Here is a 26,304-nt window from a genome sequence, read left to right as displayed (position 1 = left end):
AAGGAGGCGTCAACACAAATGCACCCCTTAAAGGCGAGAAGCCCTTGCCCTGAGTACCAAGACCTGTGAGAAGAGTTTCCTCCATGAGCTCAGGAAGCATTCTCCAGCACAGACGGATGGAGAAGTCGTGATGGACTGTGGCGGGCACACACCTGTCTGTCTATGCTGGCAGGTGCTTCTGAGGATCAAAGGACCCTTTTACAGATGGTCACCCCTGAGTACCTGTACTCCGATACCACAAGGCCTAAAGGAGGGCAAAGATGAGCACAGAGATTCACAAAGGCTGCTTCCAGGCCTGGATAGAGGTGTCCTTCCCACCTGCCCATGGCCCAAGGGAACACGGTGTGGCAGAGTGGGGACTGACTCTAAAGTGTGTACAGGTCAGAAAGGGAGCCGGAGCCTGTGCGCACCTTCATCTGACAATACCGGCCTGGCTGTCACAGTTTGTGCCGCCTGCCACAGCTTCATCCCCAAGAACTCCCTTTGAACCTCCGGCTACAACCCAGAGTTAGGATAGAGCAGTGGCTACAATTACACACTTGCTTGGGGAAGGGGTGGGTGCTGCATGTGACAGGCCATGAAAGGTCCCAGCCTATAAAACAGCCTGGAAAACAAACCCTTAATTTAAATGTTAATGAAAGTGCTGTGGCGACTTCAGAGGCTTCCTGAGTGCTCAGAGAACAGCTACACCAGTCTCAGAATTTATGGCTCCTCTTTACCCTCCACCTCCCTCTCTCACCCACTGAAGTTTAAAGAGGAAAAGGAAAAAAAAGAGAGAAAAGAAAAAAACACCCTAACTTTACCATTAACACCATGCCTCCACCTTGGGATGTGGCTGCTAAATTATCTGTCAGAGGAACAATGATCAAAGAAAGGTAAACACAGGCACACTGCACACACGGCAGCCAGGGTACACAGAGGAGCAGGGGACAGAAAAGGTGGTCCAGGTGGGGACTTGAGACAGCAGGTGGTGCAGACGGTAGGAGGGAGGACACTGGTCACTCCACAGCTCTCCTTTCACTTTATTTTTTAACTGACACCCGGGGTTGTATACATCTATAAGGGACAGTATGATAATTTGATGTTTATACAAGTATAGTGATTAAACACATAGAACATCATTTCTCTGTGTTAGAAACCCTCTGATGCCAAAGCATAGTGGCTCACCCCTTTAATCCCAGCAGCAGAGGCAGAGGCTGGCAGATCTCTGTGAGTTTGAAGCCTGTCTGGTCAACACAGGGAGTTCCAAGACAGCCAGTATGTACTGAGACCCTATCTTCTGACACTTCCAGTTATTTTGAAACGTGTCATAAATCATTGAAGACTAATGATACTTCACTGAAACAACAGTAACAGCAGAGCCCATCCTTCTCAGCCATTTGTTTCCCTCGGGTCCTCTTGAGCCTCCACTGAGAACTAAGCATATTGCACTACCTCCTCATCTGGCCCTCCCATCTAGTTCACGGTGTTTTCTCTAGTGACAGTTCAAAAATAGCTTTTGTTTGTTTAGTTTTTATGGGACAGGGTTTCCCTGTGCAGCTCTGGTTGTTCACTACGCAGACCAGGCTGGTCTTAATTCTTAAGAGATCTGCCTGCCTCTGCCCATGGGTAACAGCAATTCTTAAGCAGCATGAGGAAAAAGAATGAAAGAGAAAGAGGAAGAAATTGAGGTGAGGGAGCTGGAGAAGCGGCTAGCAGATAAGAAGAACACACACCCCTCCCCAGAGGGCTCATCCCAGCACCCATGTCAGGGCTCCAGCCCAGGGCTCCAGTGTGTCTGACCTCCTCAGACACCCCTACACACACAGCTCTCCCTCTCCCTCTCTCTCTCTCTCACACACACACCTGATTAAAAATAAAAATAAATCTCTTTTTAAAAATCTAAAATAAAAAAAATACCAACCCTGAGACTGGGGAATGGAAATGTATCTCTGCTGGCAGGGACACAGACTCAATACATCAACTCAGTGTATACATTATCTAACTTTCTGTAGTAGCCTATTGCTGTTTGTAGTGTTTTTATTTAAGACAGGTGGGTTTGTTTTGTTTTGTTTACGTCAGTTCTTGACAAGTGAGCCAACCACACTTACCAGGCAAGAAGCTGCTCCTAAAAGTGGGTTCTGAGCCAGCCCAGCACGGGAGGGAACCTAGCTGTGACATACTGCTCCGAGTGATGGCTGAAACTCAGAGCTCTGAGGAACTAAAACCAACCACAGTGTCTGGTCCTTGCCCCATGAATGTGACCTCCCATGAGACTGGAATCTGTACAGTGAACACAGCACAGAGATCATCAGCCCTGCCCCATACACTGCCCCACCAAACACATCATGGATGCCTGACAATGTCAACGCATTTCAGGCTGAACCCATGGCAACCTTGTGCAACCCAAGGCTTCTATCTTCCTCTTCTAGCCACTGCAGCCCCTCCAATGTCTGTATAAACTCTGACTCTCATCTTCAAGGGACACTTGCCTAGCTCAGCAGGCCTTCTTTCCTCAGGCCCCCAAAGGAGGCTTCCCTTCAACTCTAGGATGGGGGAAGAGAGGGAGAAAGATCCTTAAGCCGCCATGCCACCTGAGCCACGGGAAGAGTTAGGAGATGAAACCCTGCAGTCACTTTGTCCCCTTCTTCAGCTTATCGGGGCTGTACGCCCTCATGTACAGCACTTCATCACCAACCAGAAGGAACGCTACAAACTCTTTCTATCTGCCTCCTCCTCAAAGCACTGAGCGGGTGGTGATGCCCAGGACCAGAAGACAGCAGCACAGAGAAGACGGCAGAGAGGACGGCAGAGAGGACGGCAGAGAGGACGGCAGAGAGAAGACGGCAGAGAGGACGGCAGAGAGGACGGCAGAGAGGACGGCAGAGAGGACGGCAGAGAGGGCGGCAGAGAGGGCGGCAGAGAGGGCGGCAGAGAGGACGGCAGAGAAGACGGCAGAGAAGACGGCAGAGGACGGCAGAGAGGACGGCAGAGAGGACGGCAGAGAGGACGGCAGAGGACGGCAGAGAGGACGGCAGAGAGGACGGCAGAGAGGACGGCAGAGAAGACTGCAGAGAGGACGGCAGAGAAGGCGGCAGAGAGGACGGCAGAGAGGACGGCAGAGAGGACGGCAGAGAAGGCGGCAGAGAGGACGGCAGAGAGGACGGCAGAGAAGACGGCAGAGAAGGCGGCAGAGAGGACGGCAGAGGACGGCAGAGAGGACGGCAGAGAAGGCGGCAGAGAGGACGGCAGAGAGGACGGCAGAGAAGGCGGCAGAGAGGACGGCAGAGAGAAGACGGCAGAGAGGACGGCAGAGAGGACGGCAGAGAGGACGGCAGAGAAGGCGGCAGAGAGGACGGCAGAGAGAAGACGGCAGAGAGAAGACGGCAGAGAAGACAGCCTGTGAGACCCACATGGAAACTGTCACGTTGCCCAACTCTCAACTGTGGGAGCACAGTCCACATGCAATTACCCTCCAGCAAAGAAAGGTGCACTTCAGCGGGCTACTGGATGGCAGCTACCACACACAGCACACTGTAAAGCCTGTAGCTACTGGAACAAACACCCTGCTCTCCCAGTAGCCGCACCCACTGCCAAACAGTGCACAGTGCTGCCTTTCCTTCCAGACCCACCCTCACCTCTGGGAGAAATGGAGCAAGAAGGAGCAGCTTCGCCATCAAAACCCCCCAGAGGCCACAACTCACTTTACAAATTTGAATCGGTACATTTCATGCAGACTTGGACTAATCCCCCCCAAAACAAACAGGCCACCACAGCACACAAAATTACATTGTATATTTAATAACACAGCTAAGTCAAGTCCCCCACCTATGCCCCTCAGACATGTCCCTGATGACAGCAGCCGGAGAGACGGGGTTACGGCCCAAGAGTGTGGGGAAGCCTCCTGACCACACTGGCCCACACGACACCAGAGACCCAAGGGCTCCACCAAGTTCTGTCTTTACTCCTTTCAAGAAAATAGATACGATGTCTGCAGAGGGAGAGCTACATATCTATCTCTCTTCTCCTTCCAGGCACATAGATTTATTTCGCCACAGGCCCCAACTGCAGGATGTGGGGTGGGGTGGGGTGGGGGGCAGAGAACCAAAGACCTAGGCACATGTGTTCTTCCGGAATGGCCCCAGCCCCAGCCCCTCTCATATGTGGCCTTCCCCTACCATACCCTATGTCTGAGTTCTCACAGAGGCTTTCAAGGGGCCTGGGACTGTAGTTACAGATGGCTCTGAGCTGCCGCGGGGGTGCTGGACTCAGACCTGGGTCCTCTGGAAGAGCAGCCAGTGCTCCTAACCACTAAGCTATCTCTCCACCCCACTTTTAATGAGGAATGAAGTCTTATAAATAGTTTTGTAGGTGTAGTGTACACACCTTTAATCCCAGCACTTGGGAGACGGAAGCAGATGGAGCTCTGTGAGTTTGAAGCTAGCTAGAACTATATAGTGAGACCCCTTCTTGAAAACACCAAAAATACTTTTTTTTTTTTTCAAAAAAGTGTTTTGTATTGTTCTTAAGTATTTACTAACTTCAATCAGGTAGAAATTTTTAAGTAGCAATAAAATATATTAACCTGTATTAACTCACAGAAAAGTATTCAGGGAGGCAGGATGGGTGGCTCAGCATTTAAGGGCACTGACTGCTCTTCCAGAGGACCCAGGGTTCAATTCCCAGCACCCACATGGCAGCTCACAACTGTCTTTAACTCCAAGATCTGACAGTATTTGTTGTCATACAGCTGTCTGTGTGACAATACATGCCGGCAAAACATTAGTACACATAAAATAAAAAAAAGACAATAATCAATAAATTACTAAAGAGAAACATTAGAAGAAAAAAGAAAGTACTTGGAGCCTCTTGGGCCACCTTTCCTTGCAGTCACCATGATGCACATGAATGTCCTGGCTGATGTTCTCAAGGGCAGTGTTGAGGAGAGGAAAACACCAGGCCCTCATCAGGGCCTGCTCCAGAGCCATTGTTCGGCTCCTAACTGAGATGATGAAGCACAATTACATGGGTGAATTTGAAATCACTGATGACCACAGAGCCGGGAAAGTCATCGTGAACCTCACAGGCAGGTTGAATGCACAGTAACCTCAGGAGCTACATCTGAGACCACAGATAATGCACCTCTGCCACCCGACTGTGGAAGACACAGAGTGTTCTGTTCTAGCAACAGGGTGTGCCTTCTTTACCTCCTCTTGTTCACCCAACACATACAGGTAGTGTGTGTGGGTCAGCAGACCGCTGGGTTCCAACAGGTAGGAGCCTCCTCTATGGAACAGGGCCTCGATCCATAAGACCTGAACCCCGACAACAGGGTAAGAAAGGTGAGCGGGACTCACAGGAAAACACCCTTGCCTGCCACCACCCTTTGAAGCCTACTAGTTCTTTCCTTCCTTCTTTCTTTCTTTCTTTCTTTCTTTTTTTTTTTTTCTTTTTTCTTTTTTTTTTTGAGTAAACATAGCTTTGAGCTGGGTGGTGATAGCCCACGCCTTTAATCCTAGCACTCCAGAGGCAGAGGCAGGCAGATCTCTAAGTTCAAGGTCATCCTGGTCTACAGAGCAAGTTCCAAGATACCCAGGGCTACACTGAGAAACTGAGTCTCAAAAATAAATAAATAAATAATGTGCATAGTTTTGAGCACATGACTGATTAAATATCACCCTCTACTGCTGTTTACAGATTAAAAATTCAAAGTCACAGAAAGAAGGAGAAGTGGAAAAGTGATGCCTAGACACAGGTCAGAATCCCTTCTTTCTCTCGGTCAAAAGTAGCTCATGTTAAGGTCCACATTTCATGCTGAGAGTGCCTGAGTTCAAATATGTGACAAGAACAGGGAAGAAAGCAAAGAACATCAACAGTAAAGTGCACAGGACTAACTATTTTTAGCAGGAAAAAAGACAGTAATTGAGGAAAATCAGTGCAAGGTCTCTTCGCTGTTCAGATTCCTTCCAGCTTCTCAAGGAAGCAGCAAGGGAAACTGGAATACTTGTCCTCAGAGGACAGCAGCTACTCATAGCCCTTAATGCTATCCCTAAGGGTACTGGGCCATGTCCCTGGTGATTGACAGACCATTCAACAGGAATAGTATCAGGGAGGTGACAGAAGGCAGCCATTGAGGATCACTTCAAAAGAAAAAGAAAAAGGAAGAGAGATTCCCATGGAGATTCTACCTCAGGAAGACTACAAAAGAGCGGCGTGACTCCTGGGAGGCAGAAGCCCAGGGAGGCCTAGGCAATAGGCTTGAAAGCAACTAAGCATTAAGCAAATGCTACATTAGGTAAGATAGTGAGGGAGTTGACATACTATTATAGGACTTACAGCTTTTCAGTCTTTATAAATTTTTTCTTTCTTTCTTTTTTTTTTTTTTAAACATCTCTGGCTGTCCTAGAACTCCCTTTATAGATCAGGAAGGCCTTGAACTCACAAAGATCCACCTACCTCTGCCTCCCAAGTGCTGGGATTTAAGATGTTTGCCACCACCGCCCAGCTTATGTATATATATACTCTTTCAAATCATTTTCACTGTCTATAAAGAAATACAGAATGATTTGCCTATAGCCGCCCACTAGCAGCAGGCACAGGAGACCACATCTCTAAAGACCAGGCCTTGAAGCTGAAAGTCGGTACCACCCTGGGTTAAAAGAACAGATGAGTTGTTTTTTTACTTTGTTTTGAGACAGGGTATTTACTATGTAGTGCTGGCTGGCCTAGAATTCACAGAAATCCACCTGCCTCTGCCTCCAGAGTGCTGGGAATAAAGGTGGTGGTGGCACACGCCTTTAGTCCCTTCACTTAGGAGGCAGACGCAGGCAGATCTCAGTAAGTTTGGGGTCAGCCTCGTCTACAGAGGGAGTTCCAGGACAGCACAGTATATCCTTTGAATACAATGAAAAGAGGCACAGTAAAACCCCAGCACATGTCCTGATGTCTAGTATGAAGTCAAAATCCCCAAAACAAATTTCAAGAGAGTCCAACCTGAGTTCTATCCCTGGGATCTACATAGTGGAAGGGTAGAAATAATTGCTAAGGTTGTCCTCTGACTTCCACATGTGCACCATGGCCCAAATACACTGAAGCACATACACATGCACACACATACACACACGCATACACATGCAACCACATACACACACATGAACATGTATGCACACACACAGCATACACATGCACACACATGCATACACATACACACGCATACACATGCACACATGAATACACATGCACACAATGCACACATACACACATGCACACACATACACACATGCATACACATGATACACATGCACACACATGCACACACACAGCATACACACATGCACATACATGCATACACATACACACATGCATACATGTGCACACACATGCACACATGCATACACATACACACAATGCACACACACGCACACACATGCACGCATACACTGACATACTCATACAAATAAATAAATGAAATATATATATACATATATATATATATATATATATATATATATACATATACATATACACACATATATATTTAAAAACAAAAGTCTGCCAGGCATTGTGGTACACATCAGTAATCCAGACCTGGGGAGGCACATGTAAGCAAGCTCTATGAGCTCCAGACCAGACAGGACTACATAGTAAGACTTTGTCTCAAAAAACAAAACAAACATAAACAGAGTTCAAGACATCATCTGTGAAATTATGAAAAAAGTCATATCAAATAACTTTACAGTCAACACTAAACAGCCAGCCAATGATGGGTAAAAGAATCATTCAGAATTAAGAAAATACACCAAGAAAATTGAAGAAGAATGTGGGAAAAAAACCACAAAGGGACCCGAAAGGAACTTAGCAGAGGGTTTATGCATGAGGACAGCTGTCTAGCAGTGACTACCTGCCAGATGTGTGATGTACAGTAATACTAACATTACAAAGTCATGTGCTTGTCCATGGTCAGTCTCCAAGTTATGTTCAAAAATGCCAAACTCAGTTTACCATGATCTCAAATGCCTCTTACTGAGGAAGGTAAGTTCCATTCTCAACTTCTCTTATCATCTGTAATAGGTGTTATGTGGTCTTTTTTGTTGTTGTTGAGAAGTAACCCATTTCTCTAGAGGATATAGCTAGAGTAGATAACTATAAGGCTGGGGTGTAGGGGGATAACCCGTCCATATTCCTTGGCCTCAATAAACATGTAGCAAGTGCATAGACATGTCTAGCCAGAGTCCCTTCTGCCAACAAGCCTACTCCAGCCTCCTGAAGCCAGCCAGAGCCCAGAAGCAGTCACTAAGACAAAGTCCCCAGCACACCTGTCACCTCCCCCACACCCACCCTACAGGCACAGAGCCTGGCTAACAAGCGTTCAGACGTGTGCCTTAGAAGACACTGCAAAGGAGACAAAGCTGGCCAGCCCCACTCTTCCACCCAGAGCCCCACACTTAGCTTCCCCTCTCCCCGCTGATCTTCCCTGTCCTCTGTCCTCAGATGCTGGAATGATTTGTTCTGAAAAGCGACAGGTTTATAGGTTAGCCGACACCTCTGCTCTGTGGAATTTTAATTAACTTCTCCCATCGTCAATATGCTAAGGAATGGGGTCTCCATTCTCTGGGGTCAGCAATGTGTTTCAGGTCTTGCTATATCAGCCGTCAAATTGAAGAATTAATGACGTGGCTAATCGGCTCTGATTCGTAGGAAGGAAAAAAACTGAAAGGGAGTTGTGGACAAGAGCAAGAGGAGGGAGCAGACTCCATGAGGTGAGGAGAAGGAGGCTGAGGGGGCTGAGCAAAAGGGCACCACCTTGCTTATATAAACAGTGACTGACTTAATCAGGTGGTGGAGGTAGGTAGCTCTAGAGCTTTCCCAAGTCCATTCAGGTGGGATGAGAGACATCAAGGAAATACACACAGACAGACTCTACTAACTTCTATTATAGTTCAAGTATAGGAAAATGTCTAAACCCCACTGGGGAGGAGGGAGGCCCAGCCTTGGTTCAAGATAGCCTAGATAGGTGTTAGATCAGTTAAGAGCCCTGACCGTTCTTCCAGAGGACCTAGGTTGGATCCTCAGCACCCACATCGTGGCTCACAGCCATCTGTTACGGGGATTCCAACACCCTCTTCTCGCCTCTGAGGGCACTGTGTATATGTTATGCACAGAGAAACACACAAGCAAAACACCCATACACACAAAGTAATAGATTTTTTTAAAGCCTAGATAAAAGCACATAATATATCTAAAAGAAATTGTCTACATGAAACTCAATATTATGTGTATTGAACATAAGTCAATAAAATGTTTTTAATAATAACCAAAAATATTAACAAAAACAAAACAAAACAAACCCCCCCCCAGAAGTCAGGATGTAAAGTTCACTTGCTCACATTTGTCCAGTTTTAGCTTTTTATTTTGCTTTCAGATATTTTGTTTTGTTTTTTATTTTGTTTTTGAGACAGGGTCTCAATCTGTGGCCTACCCTGGCCTCAAGCTCGTGGGTGACGTTCCTGCCTCAGAGCTAGTTAAAGCTGAAGAAACAGCTTCAATTAATGTCTTGCACTTGGAATCCTAGCCATTGAGAAAAGCTGAGGCAAGAAGATCACAAAGTAGCTCTTGGCCAGTCTGAGCTATGTAGTGAGTTCTAAACCAGCCTCAGCTATATAGCAAGACTTGGTGGGGTTTTTTTTTTTTTTTTTTTTTTTTGTTTGTTTTTGTTTTTAAGAGCTGCCGGACTGGAGAGATGGCTCAGCAGTTAAGAGCACTGGCTCTCTTCCAGAGGACCTGGGTTTGATTCCTGGCTCCCTCCCACATGGTGGCTCACAATGATCTGTAACTGCAGTCCCAGATGCAGCGCCCTCTTCTGGTCTCCACGGCACCAGACACGCAAGTGTTGCACAGGCCAAACTACCATGCGCATAAAATAATGAAGCAGAGCTGCACTCTTTTACTACATTGTCGATGTTTCTGCTGCTCTACATACACAGATGAGGGCCCGGTTGGCAGGCCCCAAACCTTTCCTCCTCTCCTGATACCCACAGCCTGTAAGAGATACTCCAGAAGACATTGTCAGGGAACAAAGCAGAGATGAGTCCAACAGCAGGCTAGCTGGGGCTGTCAGCTCTCAGGTATACTGAGAAGCCCTTGCTTTGGAGCAACCCCAAAGGACATCTGCTCCAGAAAGGGAACCCTGACCCCTCCGTTACATTCCAGGGTGGTATCTCTGCCTTAACTTTACTCATCAGATGCTTAGGAACGGTTATCTCAATTCCACAAGTATGTGAAAAGACCTAAAGCCCTCAAGTCTGGGGAATGTTTAAATCTCCTGGAGAGTGGTTCACAGCAACCTAGAGTACACTAGTGAAAATTTCTCTAGCTTATCAGACCTAATACAATGAAAACATTCTTGTGTGAGACAAAAACCCAAACACGGCCTCCCTTACCTGAGTAGCGGGCTGATGGCAATGGACCAGACTCGGTCTTCAGTCTGGATGGTGTGTAAGCACTGCCCCAGCTGGCCCGAGGCCAAAGGCCACACCTGCAACAGGACAGGAAATGCTCTTGTTGGCCTGTGATCAGGAGGAAGAAACACACAGCAGGTGGAGTGATGCGATTAGGGAGGTGGGGATAGAGGACCCTCTCTGTCCTCAAGACAGAGCTCAGGGCATCAGGAGAGAAGCCACTCCAGCTTCACCTGCCGCTGACAGCCATAACCACCCACCTTTACTTCCAGCTGAGAGCCCTTAATTGCTAGCCAACTTTCTAGCAGATAATGCGAAGTTTCACATAGCCTGTGGGAGATCTAACTAAGAAAGGGTAGATGGCAGTAGCCTGTCTGTCTCAGAAACTTCCTTGTGTTTGTGGATCTTCCTTTCTGCTATCTTTCACCAAAGCTTTACTTTAGGCATAGAGGGAGAGACAGGAAGATCAAGGCACAATCTGGGGAGACATGTATACTGTCAGAGAAGTAAAAAGAAAGCTGCAAAACAAGGAAAGAATGGAAAAGAGACTTCAAAGTGAGAAGGTGGTGTGTTGTTGTTTGTTTGTTCATAATACCCAGGACCCAAAGCTATTCATGTCAGCAGGGAATTTAGCACCTAGTGTCACCAAAAGTAGCAGAAAAGCTTAACTCCTTTAAGCTTCCATATCTCCACAGGTTAAAAATATTGCTTGGAGCACACTATCTGGTCCCTATCAGTCAGGAATGTACATTAGCAGGCACTCGGGGCTTAACTCTAATCAACACTCCCAGAGCCTCTCAGCAGTCCGTGCATTTAGAAATCTCCCATTAAGCACAGGGCTCCCCTCACCTCGCCCTACCCCAGATGACACATGCAGGGACATAAGCCTCTAACCAAACAGAAAGGAAACCTCAAATGTACAGGGCTCTCCCCAGAGCAGCCACAGAGGGATCCCATGGCAGCTAGATGGATCAATGACCTCTCAAGGTCCCGGCAGAGCTATAAGGGGAACACACCAAACTCAGGCAGGACCTTAGATGGAAAAACTTAAGAAAACATTCCTTCAGTGTAAGGGGCAGGTGATGGAAATGGGGGTGGTCTTGCCTTCTTAGGGTCACATGGTATCTCTTCCCTATAAAAGGAGAAAGTGTTTTCTTAGAGTTTCTGGGTATGGTGGATGGGGGATGGGATGATAGTAGGGGCAACTTTTCCCAAAACTAAGAAAAGAAATTTAACAAGAATATTCTGGGTGAGAAGGGGATACAAAACACAACAAAGGCAAACCCTCAATTTTCCCTGTAAGGCTGGTATGGTGGCAGCTGCTTTGGATTCAACAGTCAAAGCCTTTGGTAATAACTAGATTCCCTTCTGGTCTCTTCCTTTAGACTGTCCAGCTTGGAAGAGATCTTTGCCTTTTTCTTATCTGAACTCCTTGGAGGCAGGTCCTTGCTTGCAGGGTGAAGTGCAAACTCCTGATTTACAAAAATCTCTGGGGACAGCCTAAACCTGAGTTTAGTACTAGCTTCCACAAAGACAGCTAGTAGACTCTGAGAGCCCACAAACCACAGGACAAGGCTACAGATCTGTGGGAATGACTCAGAAAATGCATTGCCAACATTCAGGAAAGTGGCCAAGAGTATCCTGGCACCTGAGGGACAGGAGTTGACACAGTAATGATCTGGTCAGATCTTTAATATCAACACAAAATAGACCCACCCTGGAAAATACTCAATGAAAGTATACATTTGTACAGTCCTTTTAGAAGGCAGGTTGGAACAATGATTTTTGTTTGACTCAGGAACTCTAAGGCTGAGAATTCATTCTAAACAAAAAAAAAAAAAAAAAAAAAAAAAAAAAAAACCCTAAAACAAAGAAAAACCAAAAATGGGAAATACACTAATTCCTGCAGCCTATTGCTACTGGAGTCTAACCAGATTTGGCCCCTACCTATGACTCATTGTCTTAGCTCCTAGAGATGTTTCCTAATTCTTGGTCTCAGTTTCACCTCAACAAATGGGGAGAAATGCCTATGTCTCGGAAGCACACTGTAGAAAAGGGAAGATAATAGAGTACTAAAACAGCATGGTGTACAGAATTAATAGGAATCAGGAGCTGCAGAAAGGGTTCTCATTTCCAGGTTCTTGTACCCAGGAAGAAAGTAGGCAGAATCATCCACATACTAGAGAGGATTTTAAGTAAATAATGGTAGGCTCATTTGGAAGCCACTGAAGATAACATGAGGGCTGGATATATGGCTCAATTAATAGTGTCTGCCTAGCACACACAAAGCCTTGGGTTTGATCTCCAGCACTACACAGACATGGAATCCTAGCATTCAACAGGTGGAAGCAAGATCAGAAATTATCTCAAAAATAAATATATATACATGTTTATATACAATATAAAGTATATACATATATGTATATATACACACACATTTGTATAGAGTAGATACCACAGGGTATACTGTATATCTAAAACACAATTATGCAGGGGAAGATAATTACCCAAAAAGATAAATGAATGGGGTGCTTAGGACTATGCCCAATTACAGACTTCATTGTTAGGAAGTAATTCCAGCAGGCATGTGGTAGCATATACTTATATTCTAGAGAGATAGAAAAATTGCAAGTTCAAGGTTAGCCTGTGCCACATAGCCAGACACTGTCTCAAAAGAGAAAAAAATGATAGATCTGAGGTTTTAGAGAAGAACCTAAGGCTACCGCTTAGCTGAATCAACATAGCACCAAACCCCCTTGAGAATACCTTCTTATACCCATAAAGGCTACTCTCAGCTGTCAGAAGAGAAGCCTCCCCTTGCAGTGAACAGAAGTGAACACAAGGACCTACGGCTTCCCAGATGCTCATTCTAGGACTGCTGGAGTGGGGGTTGGGGTGGGGAGAGCTCAGCCTTAACCAGGGCACTGAGCCACCCTCCTCAGATCTGGGGAACACAGTCTGCAAAATGCTATCTTCTAAACACAAAATGCCATGACAGCCATGAGGTCACAGTAACTGTGGCTACTGACACTAAGCTCCCTAACACTCAGCTATGACAAAAAAGGTTTTTTAGTACTGCATCTATTGACAACTAACAGAATCCTGTTATATACCTGCTCATAAATATAGTCCAAGTTAAACTCTATAGGACACTAATAAAAATAAAAGCTACTAAATATAGTTAAGATATTTGTAAGGGGGCTGGAGAGATGGATCAGTGGTTAAGAGCACAGACTGCTCTTCCAGAGGACCTAAGTTCAATTCCCAGCACCCACATGGTGGCTCACAACAATTATATGGGATCTGATGCCATCTTCTGTCATGAAGATGTATAGGAAGATGGAGCACTCATATACATAAATTAATAAATCTTTAAAAAAGAAAAAAGATATTTGTAAGGAAGAAGGGGGTAACCAGAATGTATTACAAACATGCATGAAATTAACTAAGAACAATTTTTTTAAAAGCTCTAAGGATTCACCTGTCTGTGTCTCCCCACTGTCCCCAGATGTTAAGTATTGACTACCTAAACCCAGATCTTCATGTGCAGCTAGTTAAGCACTTGACTGGGCTATCTCTCTAGTCCCAGATATACTTAGGAGCAGTTTGGCAAGTTAAAGCCAGAATCTTTGCAAGGAATGCTCCAAAGTCACTGACTAAGTGAAAATCTGAAGTAAATATGAGGTGGGGAAGAGGAAGAAACAGTGGTAAGAAATGTGGTTTCCATAAAGGTTCAAAATATTCCATAAAGCTAGGCAGTGGTGGTGCACGCCTTTAATCCCAGCACTCAGAAGGCAGAGGCAGGTGGACCTCTGTGCCAACCTGGTCTACAGAGTGAGTTCCAGGGCAGCCAGGGCTATGCAGAGAAAGCCTGTCTCAACCCCCCCCCCAAAAAAAACCCACTAAAGCCAAGTATAGTAGCTTATGCCTATAATCTCAGCATTTGAAAATGAAGACACAAGGATCATCTCTGGCTACATGACACCCTCTCTCAAAAAAGAAACGCAAAGACGAACTGCTGGCCTTTCTTAGGGTTCCTATGCTGGCATGCATTCTCTCTAAATACAAAATATAAGGCAGAAATTTTCAAAAAGAAATGTTCCCAAATTGGAGGTAACCTATTTGGCCCCCGTCTTTATATAAATCAGTGACATGAAAAGGCAATTATTAGAGGGTGCATGGAGTCAGAAGAGTTATGGATAAAAGCTGCAACTTCCCTCTCCTGTGGTCTCCCTCCATGTGGCTTAAAGGCCCATTTGTTACAACAGGAGGCCCCTAGATTCTGGAAAGCAGATAATCAAGACCTCTGGGGTCTTCTGCATCACCAAATGAAGTGTCAGGAGAGTTCCCGAGCCCCAAAGCCTGCATTCCAGCTAGGGCTGCTGCCCCCAAGACTGGAGAATCTCTTTTGTGTCTTATAAGCAGCCGTGCTCCACACAGACTGGAAGAGTTGGATCCACAAAGCAAGGATGGCAGCTATTTATCGGTTCCATGATTTGTCTTGGCGGATGTCTGTGGACCAGGCAATCTGGCAATGATGTAACCAACAGCAGCGTTCCTGCTGTCTCCATTGCCTACTGACCACATCCCTCTCCAGAGAATCAGTAGAAACACGCTTTAATTATCAGCCTGATTGCTTATAAACAAGGTGGTGAAAAATTAACTTCTCTAAACAGAGAGCAAGCAAAGGAGGGAGATTTTAAAACAAAATACTAGGGTTAGAACCCAACCCACAAACTTGAGGAAACTCGGCTCAGGGAGGAAAAGCTGACCAGGCCCTCTGTTTTTGCATTCACACCACTTTTCAAGAGAGTGGCAAGCATCCCAGCCACTGCCCACTCCTCTCCAGTCCAGCTGGCAGGAACACAGCCTGGCACAGCAAGCTGCATGCCAAAGGCACATAAGTAAGTTCTTTATTGTGCCTCTCCTCCCCTGCCCTCACCCAATGCTCTCAGTCAATCCTGGGAATCAAGGCTCCATCCACCCTCTCCCCCCCCCCAGCCCCTATAAGTCAGGAGGATAATGGTACATAAGGGGGAGAAGGCCTCACCTTGGCTGTCCTGTCCCTGGAGCCGCTCACAATGATGCCCCCTTTGCAGTCCACACAGTTCACCTCCTGCTCATGAGCCGAGTACTTAACAGTGAAGGTGCTGTGGAGCCTGTGAACGCCAATCTTCCCATCTCTACAAGACAACAGGAGAGCCCCCGCCAGAAGTCAATTACTCTCTGTAGCAAGAGGACCAGACCACTGAAGCAGCCCAGAGATGTCCAGATGCACCAAGCATTGTGCAGTTTGGGCCGCAAGGTGCTGAGCTGCTGGGTGTTACACATTCTCACTTCTTCAGCACCCTTGGGGCTGAAGAGAGGAGCTGAGAGAGGACATAACCCTGGAGGGTATCAAACCTGATCCACTTTGCATTAAAGACTCTTCCTGATTTCTTCCCTGGCTAACCCTATTAACAGCTTTTGGTAAATCTCTGCTTTACGGTTTTTTAAAAAACAAAACCTACCTTTGAAAAAGTTTCCTTCCCTATCCCTTTGTTGTTGAGCCAGAAGAGACAGAGGCAAACACAGGAAGACGGGCACTTACCCTCCTGCACTGATGATATGTGAATTTGCCAGCACAAAGTGGCAAACGTCCTCATCATGCCCAGCAAAAACTCTGAAGGGTCGACGGTTCAGGCTGGCACCATCTGGGCGGAACTGGTAGGCCAGGATGAAATTAGCCTGAGATATGTACAGAGAAGCATCCTCCAGCTGCATCCAGGGCATCTGACTACAGAGAGGGACCAAAATAAACAAAATAAAATAAAAATAAAGTAAAAGTGCGCCTGCACTTCTTATAGATAAACAGAACTTTAAAAAAATTAAGTTGAAGAGTAGGGGAAGTTAAAAAGACATTTCCAGCCAGGTAAAGTGATCTCTGCATTATGGCTAAGTCCCACTGGTAAGTTTCAGGCTTCCAAGCCTCTGACATATACTCCTTGCTCAACAGATCAGTTAAGGTGTGAGAGAGAAAAGGTAAGTTTTAAGAGACTTCATTTAGAAGTGAAAGGAAGCCAGCTATTTAGGAGAGTACGCAAACCTGCTCAAGAGATGCTTTGGTCCTCCCAGGGATGTTGATATTTCTGTAGTGGAGGGGATGTGTAGTGATATAACTCCAAATAACTCCAAAGTAGCGTGTTGCAGTTCAGGGGCTACAAAGAACTCAGCCCTCACAGTAACTGATAAGAGACATCCAGAGAAGGTTCTAGAGTCTCTCTCCAATCTCCAAAAGAAAGAAAGTTTAAAAGCCACTGGCCAATCCTATATCATGGAACTAAAGCCTTAAGGAACAAAAAAAAAAAAAAAAAAAAAAAAAAAACTTTGTGGCAAATAGTGGCATACAGCTGTAATTCCAGAACCCTCCTGAGTGCTAAAGCACGAGGGGCAGGCCATCTTTAGATGCATATGTAGGTCAAGGCCATCATAGGCTATCTCAATAAACAAGAGGGGTGTGAAAAAAGAGAAAAGATGACAGAGGAGAGGAGGGAAGAGGAGAGGAAAGGGATAGGCAACTCTACTAGACAACTAAGCCCCTTCCCCAAGACAGACATCCCCACTGTACCTCTCCTACTAAACAGTCCTGGAGCTACCAGGTCTCAAGAACTCAAAGGGAAAGCTGACTCATCCCCAGGGACAGACACCATCTCCCACGGCCAAGTCTGTCTGAGCAAACTGGGCTGCGTTTCTTCCCCAGCCTCCTTAAAACAGGCGTCATGGGAATGTGGTAAAGCTCTGCAAATTGACTTGCCGGGCCATTAAATGCAGGTTGAACTGTGTAGGAACTGAATTTCTGCTCATGCAGTTTTTACAAGTGTATGTATGTTATATAGAACATGTGTAAAGTGTGTGTATAAATGTCTGTATTCATCTTTTTCACAATTATGTAGGACATTCAAATGGGCAGCAAACAGAACAGGCTGGAATTCACGTACTTACAACCATGTGGTAAACAGACATTTACCTAGGACATGAAACCAGGTTCATGCCAGGTGAACAGTGAAGAATCCTGGGGCAACCTGGTAACTGTTCTGTGTTTATTTGCCAGACTGCCTTAAATTAATGCCCTAAAAGACAACACCAGAAGCAAAAAGTTGACAGAGAAATTGCTCTTTGATGTTAAAAGGCACAAATAGCAGGGTATGGTGGCACTGTAATCCTAGCACTAAGGATGCTGAGCACAAGGATGGCAAGTTTGAGGTCAACCTGAGCTGCAAAGGAGATTCTGCTTTTTAAGAAAACCACACCAGATAAAAATGGAAATCTGAAGGTAAAGCCCTTCATGATAAAAAAATCCATCTTCCTCTTTCATACTTTCTTTAATATACCACCATATAATTCACAGAAACTGACATCAGCCAAACCAGTAGAAACAGCACAAACAAGACAAAGTGTCACAGTGGTGGCTTGAGTGAAAATGGTCCCCACAGGCTCATCCATAGGCTGTTTGGTCACCAGTGAGTGGAACGGTTTGAGAAGGACAGAAAGATTAGGGGGCGTGGCCTTTGAACTAGGCATGGTCCTTCTGGAAGAAGTGTGTCACTGAGGATGGGCTTTGAGCTTTCAAAAGTCTATCCTAGACCCAGTCTCTCGCTCGCTCACTCGCTCGCTCTCGCTCTCTCCCCCACCCCTGCGGACTGTGGATGAGCACGTAAAGCTCGCAGCTACTGGTCCGGTGCCATGCCTGTCTTTCCCTGCCATGATGATAATGGACTAACCCTCTAAAACTGTAGACAAGCTGTCTATGAGTTGCTTTAGTCATGGTGTCTCTTCACAGCAGTAGAACAGCCACTAAGACAGGTCACCAAAAGCAGAAGTGTACCTTATCTATCAGCACAAGGATGGCCAGCCAGGATGAAAGGGAACAAAGCTCCCAACCCACTGAAATCAACCAACAAGAAGCACTTTTTGGGTAAGGTGCCACATAACAATTATGAAGGGCTTGGATACTGATAAGGCACAAACAATGCTATAACAACCATCAAAAGTGTACAGTGCTGGGCCAAGGCCATAGCTCAGGGAGAAAGCACTTGCTGTTCAAGCATGAAAGGTTGATTTCAAGTTCCCAAAACCTGTGTAACGAACAAGTCAGACTCTACACAAGTGCCCGTAACCACAGCACCATGAGGTAAAGAGTAGAGACAGGAGGATCACTGAGACATGATGGTTACTAGCCTAGCTCCAGATTCAGAGACCCTATCTCACGGGAATAGATGGAGAGTAATAGAGCAGGCCACCTAATGTCCTCTCTTGGCCTCCAAGCACTGCTTTGTACACCCACACAAGTGGACATACACCACGCATACACACTGGCACTCTTTCTAAGTCCTACTTCACATTATCTCTAATATCCCATTTTGCCTTTTTAAAAAAATTACATTTCCAACTGGGCAGTGGTGGTGCATGCGTTTAATCCCAGCACTCAGGAGGCTGAGGTAGGGGGATGTCTGTGAGTTCCTGACCAACTGGGTCTACAGAGTGAGTTCCAGGACAGCCGGAGCTACACAAAGAAATTCTGTCTCAAAAAAAACAGAAGTTAAAAAAAGGAAGAAAGAAAAGAAAATTGGGATAGGATCCACCTAAGTTACTCAGGCAGGCTCTTTAGCCCAGACCACCTTTGAAATCGAGATCCTCCTACCTCACACTGTCCAGCCCAGAATGCATTTGTTACAATCTTTCTTTGAACCATATTATATTAGCAAATCATCTTTCTCCTGGATTCTTTGTGGTCTATCACCACACCAGTAGTCACCCTACCAGAGCTAGCCGATACAGTCTAATTTCCTTTATTTATTTATTGTTATTATTATTATTATTTTCGAGACAGGGTTTTTCTGTGTAGCCCTGGCTGTCCTGGAACTCACTCTGTAGACAAGGCTGGCCCCAAACTCACAAAGATCCATCTGCCTCTGCCTCCCAAATGCTGGGATTAAAAGTGTATACCATCACCGCCTGGCTTTAATTTCATATTTTCTATTATGCTCTTCTGTCTTGGGAAGCCTTAAAAGAATCAAGAAGTCTAGCAGATGACATAGAAGTTAATAGCACTTGCTGCTCTTTCAAAGGATCCAGGTTTGATTCCCAGCACCCATATGGTGGCTCACAACTGTCTGTATTTCCAGTTCCAGGGGATCTGAAGTCCATGTGGAACTTCCTCAAGTACCAGACATATACATGGTACATTGACATACAAGCAGACAAAATAATTATAAACAAGCCAGGCATAGTGGTGCATTGCTTTTAATCCCAGAATTTGGGAGATAGAGACAGACAGATCTCTATGAGTTTGAGAATAGACCAGTCTACACAGTAAGTTCAAGACAGCCATACCTACATAGTGATACCCCCATCTCAAAACAAAACAAAAATGAAAACAAAAAGTAAAAAGCATGTGCATGAGCCAGTGGGACAGGAACACGACAAACAAGACTTATACACATAAAATAAAAACAAACAAGTCTTTAAAAAAAAAAATCAAGAAGCTACTTGCCTACATCTCCACTTCAGCAGAATCCCCTCCCGGCAGCGCCCCAGTCTCCAGTTCTGAGAAACCTTCACTCGGTCCTTTACTGGAATGCTGGTCATCCTAGGTCCAAACACAACAAAGAACTCAGTCACTACAACTCATTGCCAATAAGAGAAAATTCTATGACTTACTTGATCGGAACCTGGCAACATCCAGATACAGGTTAAAGGGATTATGGGATCAGAAGTAATAACTCCTATCTCCATACTTGCTGGTCAATCCTTTGAACTACTCCAAGTGTCTACAGTGATGTCAAAACACCTAGTGAAAAACATGCCATACAGTGCGAGAGCCAGTGAGAGCACTCGATGGGTAAAAAGCACTTGCCACAAAAGCCTTACAACGTGAGTTTGATGCCCGGGGTGGAGAAGGAGAACTGACTCCCAGAAGTCCTCTAATCTCTACACATCACGCATGCACCTGCCCACATTCACACTGTGAGAACACGAACACACACACACACACACACAAGTCTGCACTAAGAGGGTAACATAATAGTACATCTTTTTTTCTTTAAATTTCAAGTACTGAAAATCCTGGATATCCATATTGAAAAAGATGAACCCTGACTGATACCTACCTCACACCAAACAGAAAAGTTTGTATATTATAAAACTAAATATAAAATATAAAATGTAAAGCTATTATAATAAACTATATAAAGCCATCTATTGGGGAAAATGGCATGTGACTGTCTTGGGGGGTTGGTAGGCAAAGTTTTCTTGGGACACAGGAAATGAGAACATAAAAGAAAAATGGTAATGAATTAGACTTTATCAAAATTAAAAACTATGCCATCAAAATGAGCATAAGAAGCCAGAGTCTGGGGAAATATTTATAATACATATATATCTGGCAAAGGACTTATACTCAAATGAAGAAATATTTCTCTATATGCTTAGGTTAGTCTTGATTCCGTCTGCCTCAGAGCCAAGTGATAAAAAATTAGGCACGTACCACCATTCCTGACCTCTATGTTCATATACTTTTAAAAGACCAGTAAGGAAGTTTTCTACTTGATGATGGCAGAGAAAGAAATGGCACAGCCATTGGAGCAAAAGGTCCAGCAGGGGTTACTTTATATTTTTATGGGTATGAGAGGTTTTGCCTGCACACATATACGTGTACCATGTTCATATCTTGTGCCTGAAAAGGCCAAAGGGAACATGAACTTCCCCTGGAACTGGGGTTATGGACAGTTGTAAGCTACCAAGTGGGTGCTGGGAGCCAAACCCAGGTCCTCAAGTGCTCTTAACATCTGAACCATCTCTCTGCCCACCCCCAACTTAAAAAAATGGATTATACTGAATGAAGACAATATTACACAAAATGTAGCTCATTCTCATGAACTTGAGAAAAGGGCTAATTAACCTAAAATGAATAAAACTCATAATTATATAATGATAGATAACCAAAAGGCAGGGATGGGAAGCATTGGGAAGGGAGCTTGTAGAAACTTCCTAAGGTTTGTACCTAAAACGTGAAGGGCTTTGGGTCTATCTATCAAAAATGCATCAGCTGGGTCAGGTGAGGTCTACAGGCCACAGTGTAGTGCTCAGAAGCTCAAGAGGCCACCTGGTCTACATAGCAGCGTCCAGGCCAGCCTCAAGCAAGACAGTGTCTTAAAACAAAAGTGGGGCCATCAAGAAGGCTACAAAGGAAAGGCCCTTGCCACCAACCCTGAACCTGAGTTCTGTCCCCAGGACCCACCTACATGATGGAAGGAGAGAACAGACTTCTACAGTTTGTCTCTGACCTCCACATGTGATATGTACATACACATAAATGTAATAAAACTCACTACCAACAAATTTCAAATGATCAAGTTTAAATTTGAGCACTTTACTAAAATACAAGTTTAATCTAAATCCACTCTGTATATGTTTATGTGTTTAAGAAACTGCTGGGCAGTGGTGGCACACGCCTTTAATCCCAGCACTTGGGAGGCAGAGGCAGGTGGGATCTCTGTGAATTCCAGGCCAGCCTGGTCTACAGAGCAAGTCCCAGGACACAGAGAAACCCTGTCTTGAAAACAAGCAAGCAAACAAAACCCATAAACTAATACAATCAAAGATTTACATACATGCTCAAATGTGGAGTGGATTAGTATCTGTAACTTACTTTGAAATGCATGGTTAAGCAAATATGGCCAAATAATTATGAGATCTAGACAGTGAGTATATGAATGTTCACTATACAATTCTTTTCCATGTTTTAAACTTTTCTTTAAAAAGATGCTGACTGAGTCATGGATGTCTGGATGAAGAGGGCAAGACCAGTAAGAGATGGGTCCACACCATCAGGAAGGTTGGCATAGTGTGGAGTGTGAAGACAAGGATGAGTTCAAGGGCCTCTTGAGAGTACATCTTTAGACAGAACTGTGAAATCATGGGTAAGAATCGAAAAGTTTCCTCTGTGAAAGATGGGCTCTGCCTATCTGTGTGTCTCCACGACTCCATACACTTGACTGCACAAGGTGCACTGCTTCTGCTTGGGACTCAGTGATAACATCAGATTTGCTCAGAAACCACTGACAAGGAGGGACACGTACACATTTCTCTTCATCTCTACTTCCACCTTCCTATGTGTCGCCCATCACTAAACACCAGCAAACAAAAGTCTTAATTTAAGAGTCTAATGGACACGCATTTGGAAAGACGGCTTGGGCAGGCAGAGAGATAGCCAATCCATTTCAAGCGATGCCTTACATATATACATAGAAAAATTCTTTTGATCTGTGAAGTCATGGATGCATAGACTTAATTTTAAAGACACGGGGATAGACAGCATGGAAGGTTAACAATATGAAAATGAGTCTTCCTCCTAAACCTCATCAAGATCTCATTTTTTCCATTTGCCTTTCACTCAGCTTCCTCTAATTTAATATCTTATTTAATCTTGAGATAGTTGTGCTTTTATATATTTCTCAATTCTTCTACAATGTAATATTCAAAAAGAGAAAAATGTCCTTTAAATTATAGACACTTGGAGGCAACTCAGCAGTCAAATACATGTGCATTTGTAAGGCTCTGGGGATACTCCTTAGTATAAATAAATAATAAAAATAAAAGTTTCTGTTGACAAAACTGAGCATGTACGATAAAGAAAAAAAATTAGGTATCTATCTCATACTACAATATAGTAAATTCAAATAAAAGGGGGGGTTGGTAAGTTGGACATTATAACTCGAGCCTATGATCTTAACCCTCAAAAGGCTGAGGCAGAAGGATTTATTGTGAGTTCAAAGCTAGCCTGGGTCAGGAGTGAGTCCCAGGGCAGCATCACCTATATGCAAGATCTTGTTTCATCTCAAAAAAATAAAATAAAATAAAAAATAAAACAAAACAAACATTAAGATAGTTTAGGGAGAAGGGAAAAGAAAATGAAATATATATACACTCCAAAGAAAAGCAGAAACAAAATATGTGAATTATAGTGTGTAAATTGATTCAATTAAGTTTGAAATGCTAACAAAGGTGGGAAAAAGAAATTCAAAGGAAAGCAACAGAGTCAGGGAAACTGGCATTGTAAATACAAGTTTCATCTCTACAACCTTTAGGGAGCTGATAAAAATCTATGAAAACAACGCTAGTCTCTAGTATCCAGCCATCCATGTCCAACAGAGCCTATGAACAGTCACGTGGGAGTCACACAAAGAAACCCTGAGAAAAACATTCCTGAATACTGGTTTAAGGCACAGAAATGTGCTTAAAACCATTATTAAATGCTGCCTTACCGCTAGTAAGTGGGAAAACCTGACAAGCCTTTGACTTTATAAGCACTTGGGTTTGGTTACATTGTTGGTACTGTGTTCTAATCTCAAATTCCCAAGAGGAGCACTGTGTTACAAATAAGTCAAACACATTATACAATGTATGAGCTGGAAACAGCCCCAATGTTTTCCCGTGGGAGGGAAGAACACTCTAAATAGACCATGTACAACCACTAAAAATGAAAATGAGAGGAATTAAAACATGGAACTAGCTGTTGTACAGTAAAATTGATAATTGTAAGACTAAGTAAAAATTACCACATAAAATGATTTCTATAGATAACAGATCAGAAGATATATTAATGGTGTTTTGAGATGTGAACAAGTTTGTTTGGTTTAGTTTGATTTGTTTTTTGTTTATTTTTGTTTTGTTTGTTTTTTGTTTTTGTTTTTGAGACAGGGTTTCTCTGTGGCTTTGGAGGCTGCTCTGGAAATAGCGCTGGTCTCAAACTCACAGAGATCCACCTGCCTCTGAACTCGAGATCCACCTGCCTCTGAACTCTGGAGTGCTTGGATTAAAAGTGTGTGCCACTACACCCAGCAGTGAACAAATTTTTAAATATATCACATAGTTGATAATGTGTCTTACTTTTAACTATAAATAAATTATTTTAAATAAAGTTCTGCAAAGCACAGAAAGCAGACTCAGGACACGGGAGTGGCCACTGTGTATCATGTAACTGCGCTAACTTTCTGACTATCCCTACACCTACAAAGTGAGGATATTTCACATAGGGCCTGCCGCACAAGTCTGATGCCCGAGTCCGATCCTCAGAATCCACAATGAAGGGAGAGCACCAACCCCCAAAAGCTGTCCTTTGACACATGGCACATACTTCAGTAGTTACACACGGATCAAACACACACATATACAAAAAAATTAACAATAATAAAGTAGTTTTAAACATAATTCACACAAGTATGGTATTTTAAAGATGATACCTAAAACAGATTTATAATTTGTAAAGTGATTTTTTTTTTTTTTTTTTTTTTTTTTTTTTTTGAGTCTGGGTCTTATTTAGCCCAGGATGGCCTGGAACTTACTCTATATTATCCTAAGTGCTGGGACTACAGGCATGCCTCATCACATGTGGTACTCATGCATGCTAGACAAGTACTCTACCAACTCGGCCCCAGACCATTATTTTCTTGTAAACACAAATGTAACTACTAGCTAACACTGAGTACCAGGGATGTCACTGCTAAACCTAAATATTTTTTTTCTCCTAATCAATTTAGTTATAACTTTTAAAAGTTAGTCCTCTAAAAACAAACATTCTGTCTTTTAGGCTGCAGGCTGTTAGGACCAGCACGGATATTTTAACACTGAAGTCCTTTCCTGGATTCTTCTCCCAGGTGGTGCGGCCCCTGGTTTCACCTTACAGGGAGAGAACCGAGGACAGGACAAGAGCTGACCCTGAACTGGAAAAGCATACACTGTTGGACCAACAGTGCAAATGCCCCCTACAACACTTCCCTGCAAATGCCCCCTACAACACTTCCCTGCAAATGCCCCCTACAACACTTCCCTGCAAATGCCCCCCCCCCACACCAGAGATAGAGAGGACCTCCTAAATGAGGTCTAAATGAACAGGCAGAGGTAGACTAAAAATGAAACATTCTGGATCACAGAAGGCAGAGTGGAGAGGGACGGGATGGATCCACACAGTTTAGGATAAGAATGTCTGTCCTATCTCTCTGACCACTTAATAGCAACTTGGTAACTGACACTTCCTACCGAGTCTGAGACTTCCCTGAGAAGTCTCCGGGAGAGAGGCTTTCAAAGTTGGACTTTAGAAACCATGACCAGGCAGTAGAAGATGTAGGCATCTTCCTCTCAGGTGAATACCATCCCCAACTCAACTTCAGCTTTTAAGAGCATCCCATGTGGCTTGACTTTGTTAAACCTTAATGGTTTTTTCATCACTTTCATCAATCTCTGAGAGTTCCCTAGCAGGTAGTCAAACTGTATCTAAATTTTTATGGGCCTCAGAACCTGAAAACTCAGGACCCCCCCCCCCAAAAAAAATCTGCTCTCAGTGGGAAAGGGTAGAACCTGGCAGAAGAAAAGAGTCTGTGAGGGCAGAGGCTGAGGTGCCTTGGAAATCAATAAAGGCCTTGCCCTCAGCCTTGAAATGGCCACTGACTAACCGTTTCTCCAGTTACTGATATAAAGAACATGGTTAGTGCCCTATAAATGAGCCTCCCATGGCTGCTAATGCAAGGGCCTGGCTGAGCTGCCATTTCCCCAGCCACCCTTCTCTTGCCTCGGGCTCATTTTTCCACTTGCTCCCTTCCATCTCAGCTTTCAGGCACTTAGTCACCATTAGAGTTTGACTGCATTCCTGGGTGCATGAACTATTTTAAACAAAAACAACACAACAAGCACCCACCATAGCTACCTGGCCCCTTAAAGTCTTAGCAAGGGAGTGCAGAGGGGCAGAAATGACCTAGGACATTATCTAGAATTATCTTTCATTTCCTCTCTCCAATCTCACACCGCAAAACAAAAAGCAAATAAATAAATA

General features: G+C 44.4%; 1 protein-coding gene across 1 annotated transcript in view; it reads right to left on the bottom strand.

Annotated features, from left to right (window-relative positions):
- Positions 1-26,304, bottom strand: part of Fbxw4 (F-box and WD repeat domain containing 4) — an 86,571-nt gene that overhangs the window by 46,900 nt on the left and 13,367 nt on the right. The window contains exons 2-5 of the mRNA XM_051199641.1: positions 19,969-20,064; positions 16,027-16,212; positions 15,487-15,619; positions 10,419-10,513 (exon numbers count right to left, since the gene is read on the bottom strand). Of these exons, the coding sequence (XP_051055598.1) occupies positions 10,419-10,513; positions 15,487-15,619; positions 16,027-16,212; positions 19,969-20,064 (510 nt within the window). The remainder of the gene's footprint in view (positions 1-10,418; positions 10,514-15,486; positions 15,620-16,026; positions 16,213-19,968; positions 20,065-26,304) is intronic.

The sequence above is a fragment of the Phodopus roborovskii genome, unplaced genomic scaffold (assembly GCF_943737965.1).
Source record: "Phodopus roborovskii unplaced genomic scaffold, PHOROB, whole genome shotgun sequence".
NCBI classification, from domain to species: Eukaryota; Metazoa; Chordata; class Mammalia; order Rodentia; family Cricetidae; genus Phodopus; species Phodopus roborovskii.
Note: the sequence above shows the minus strand (reverse complement) of the source record. Positions and strands in the feature narration are given on the sequence as shown.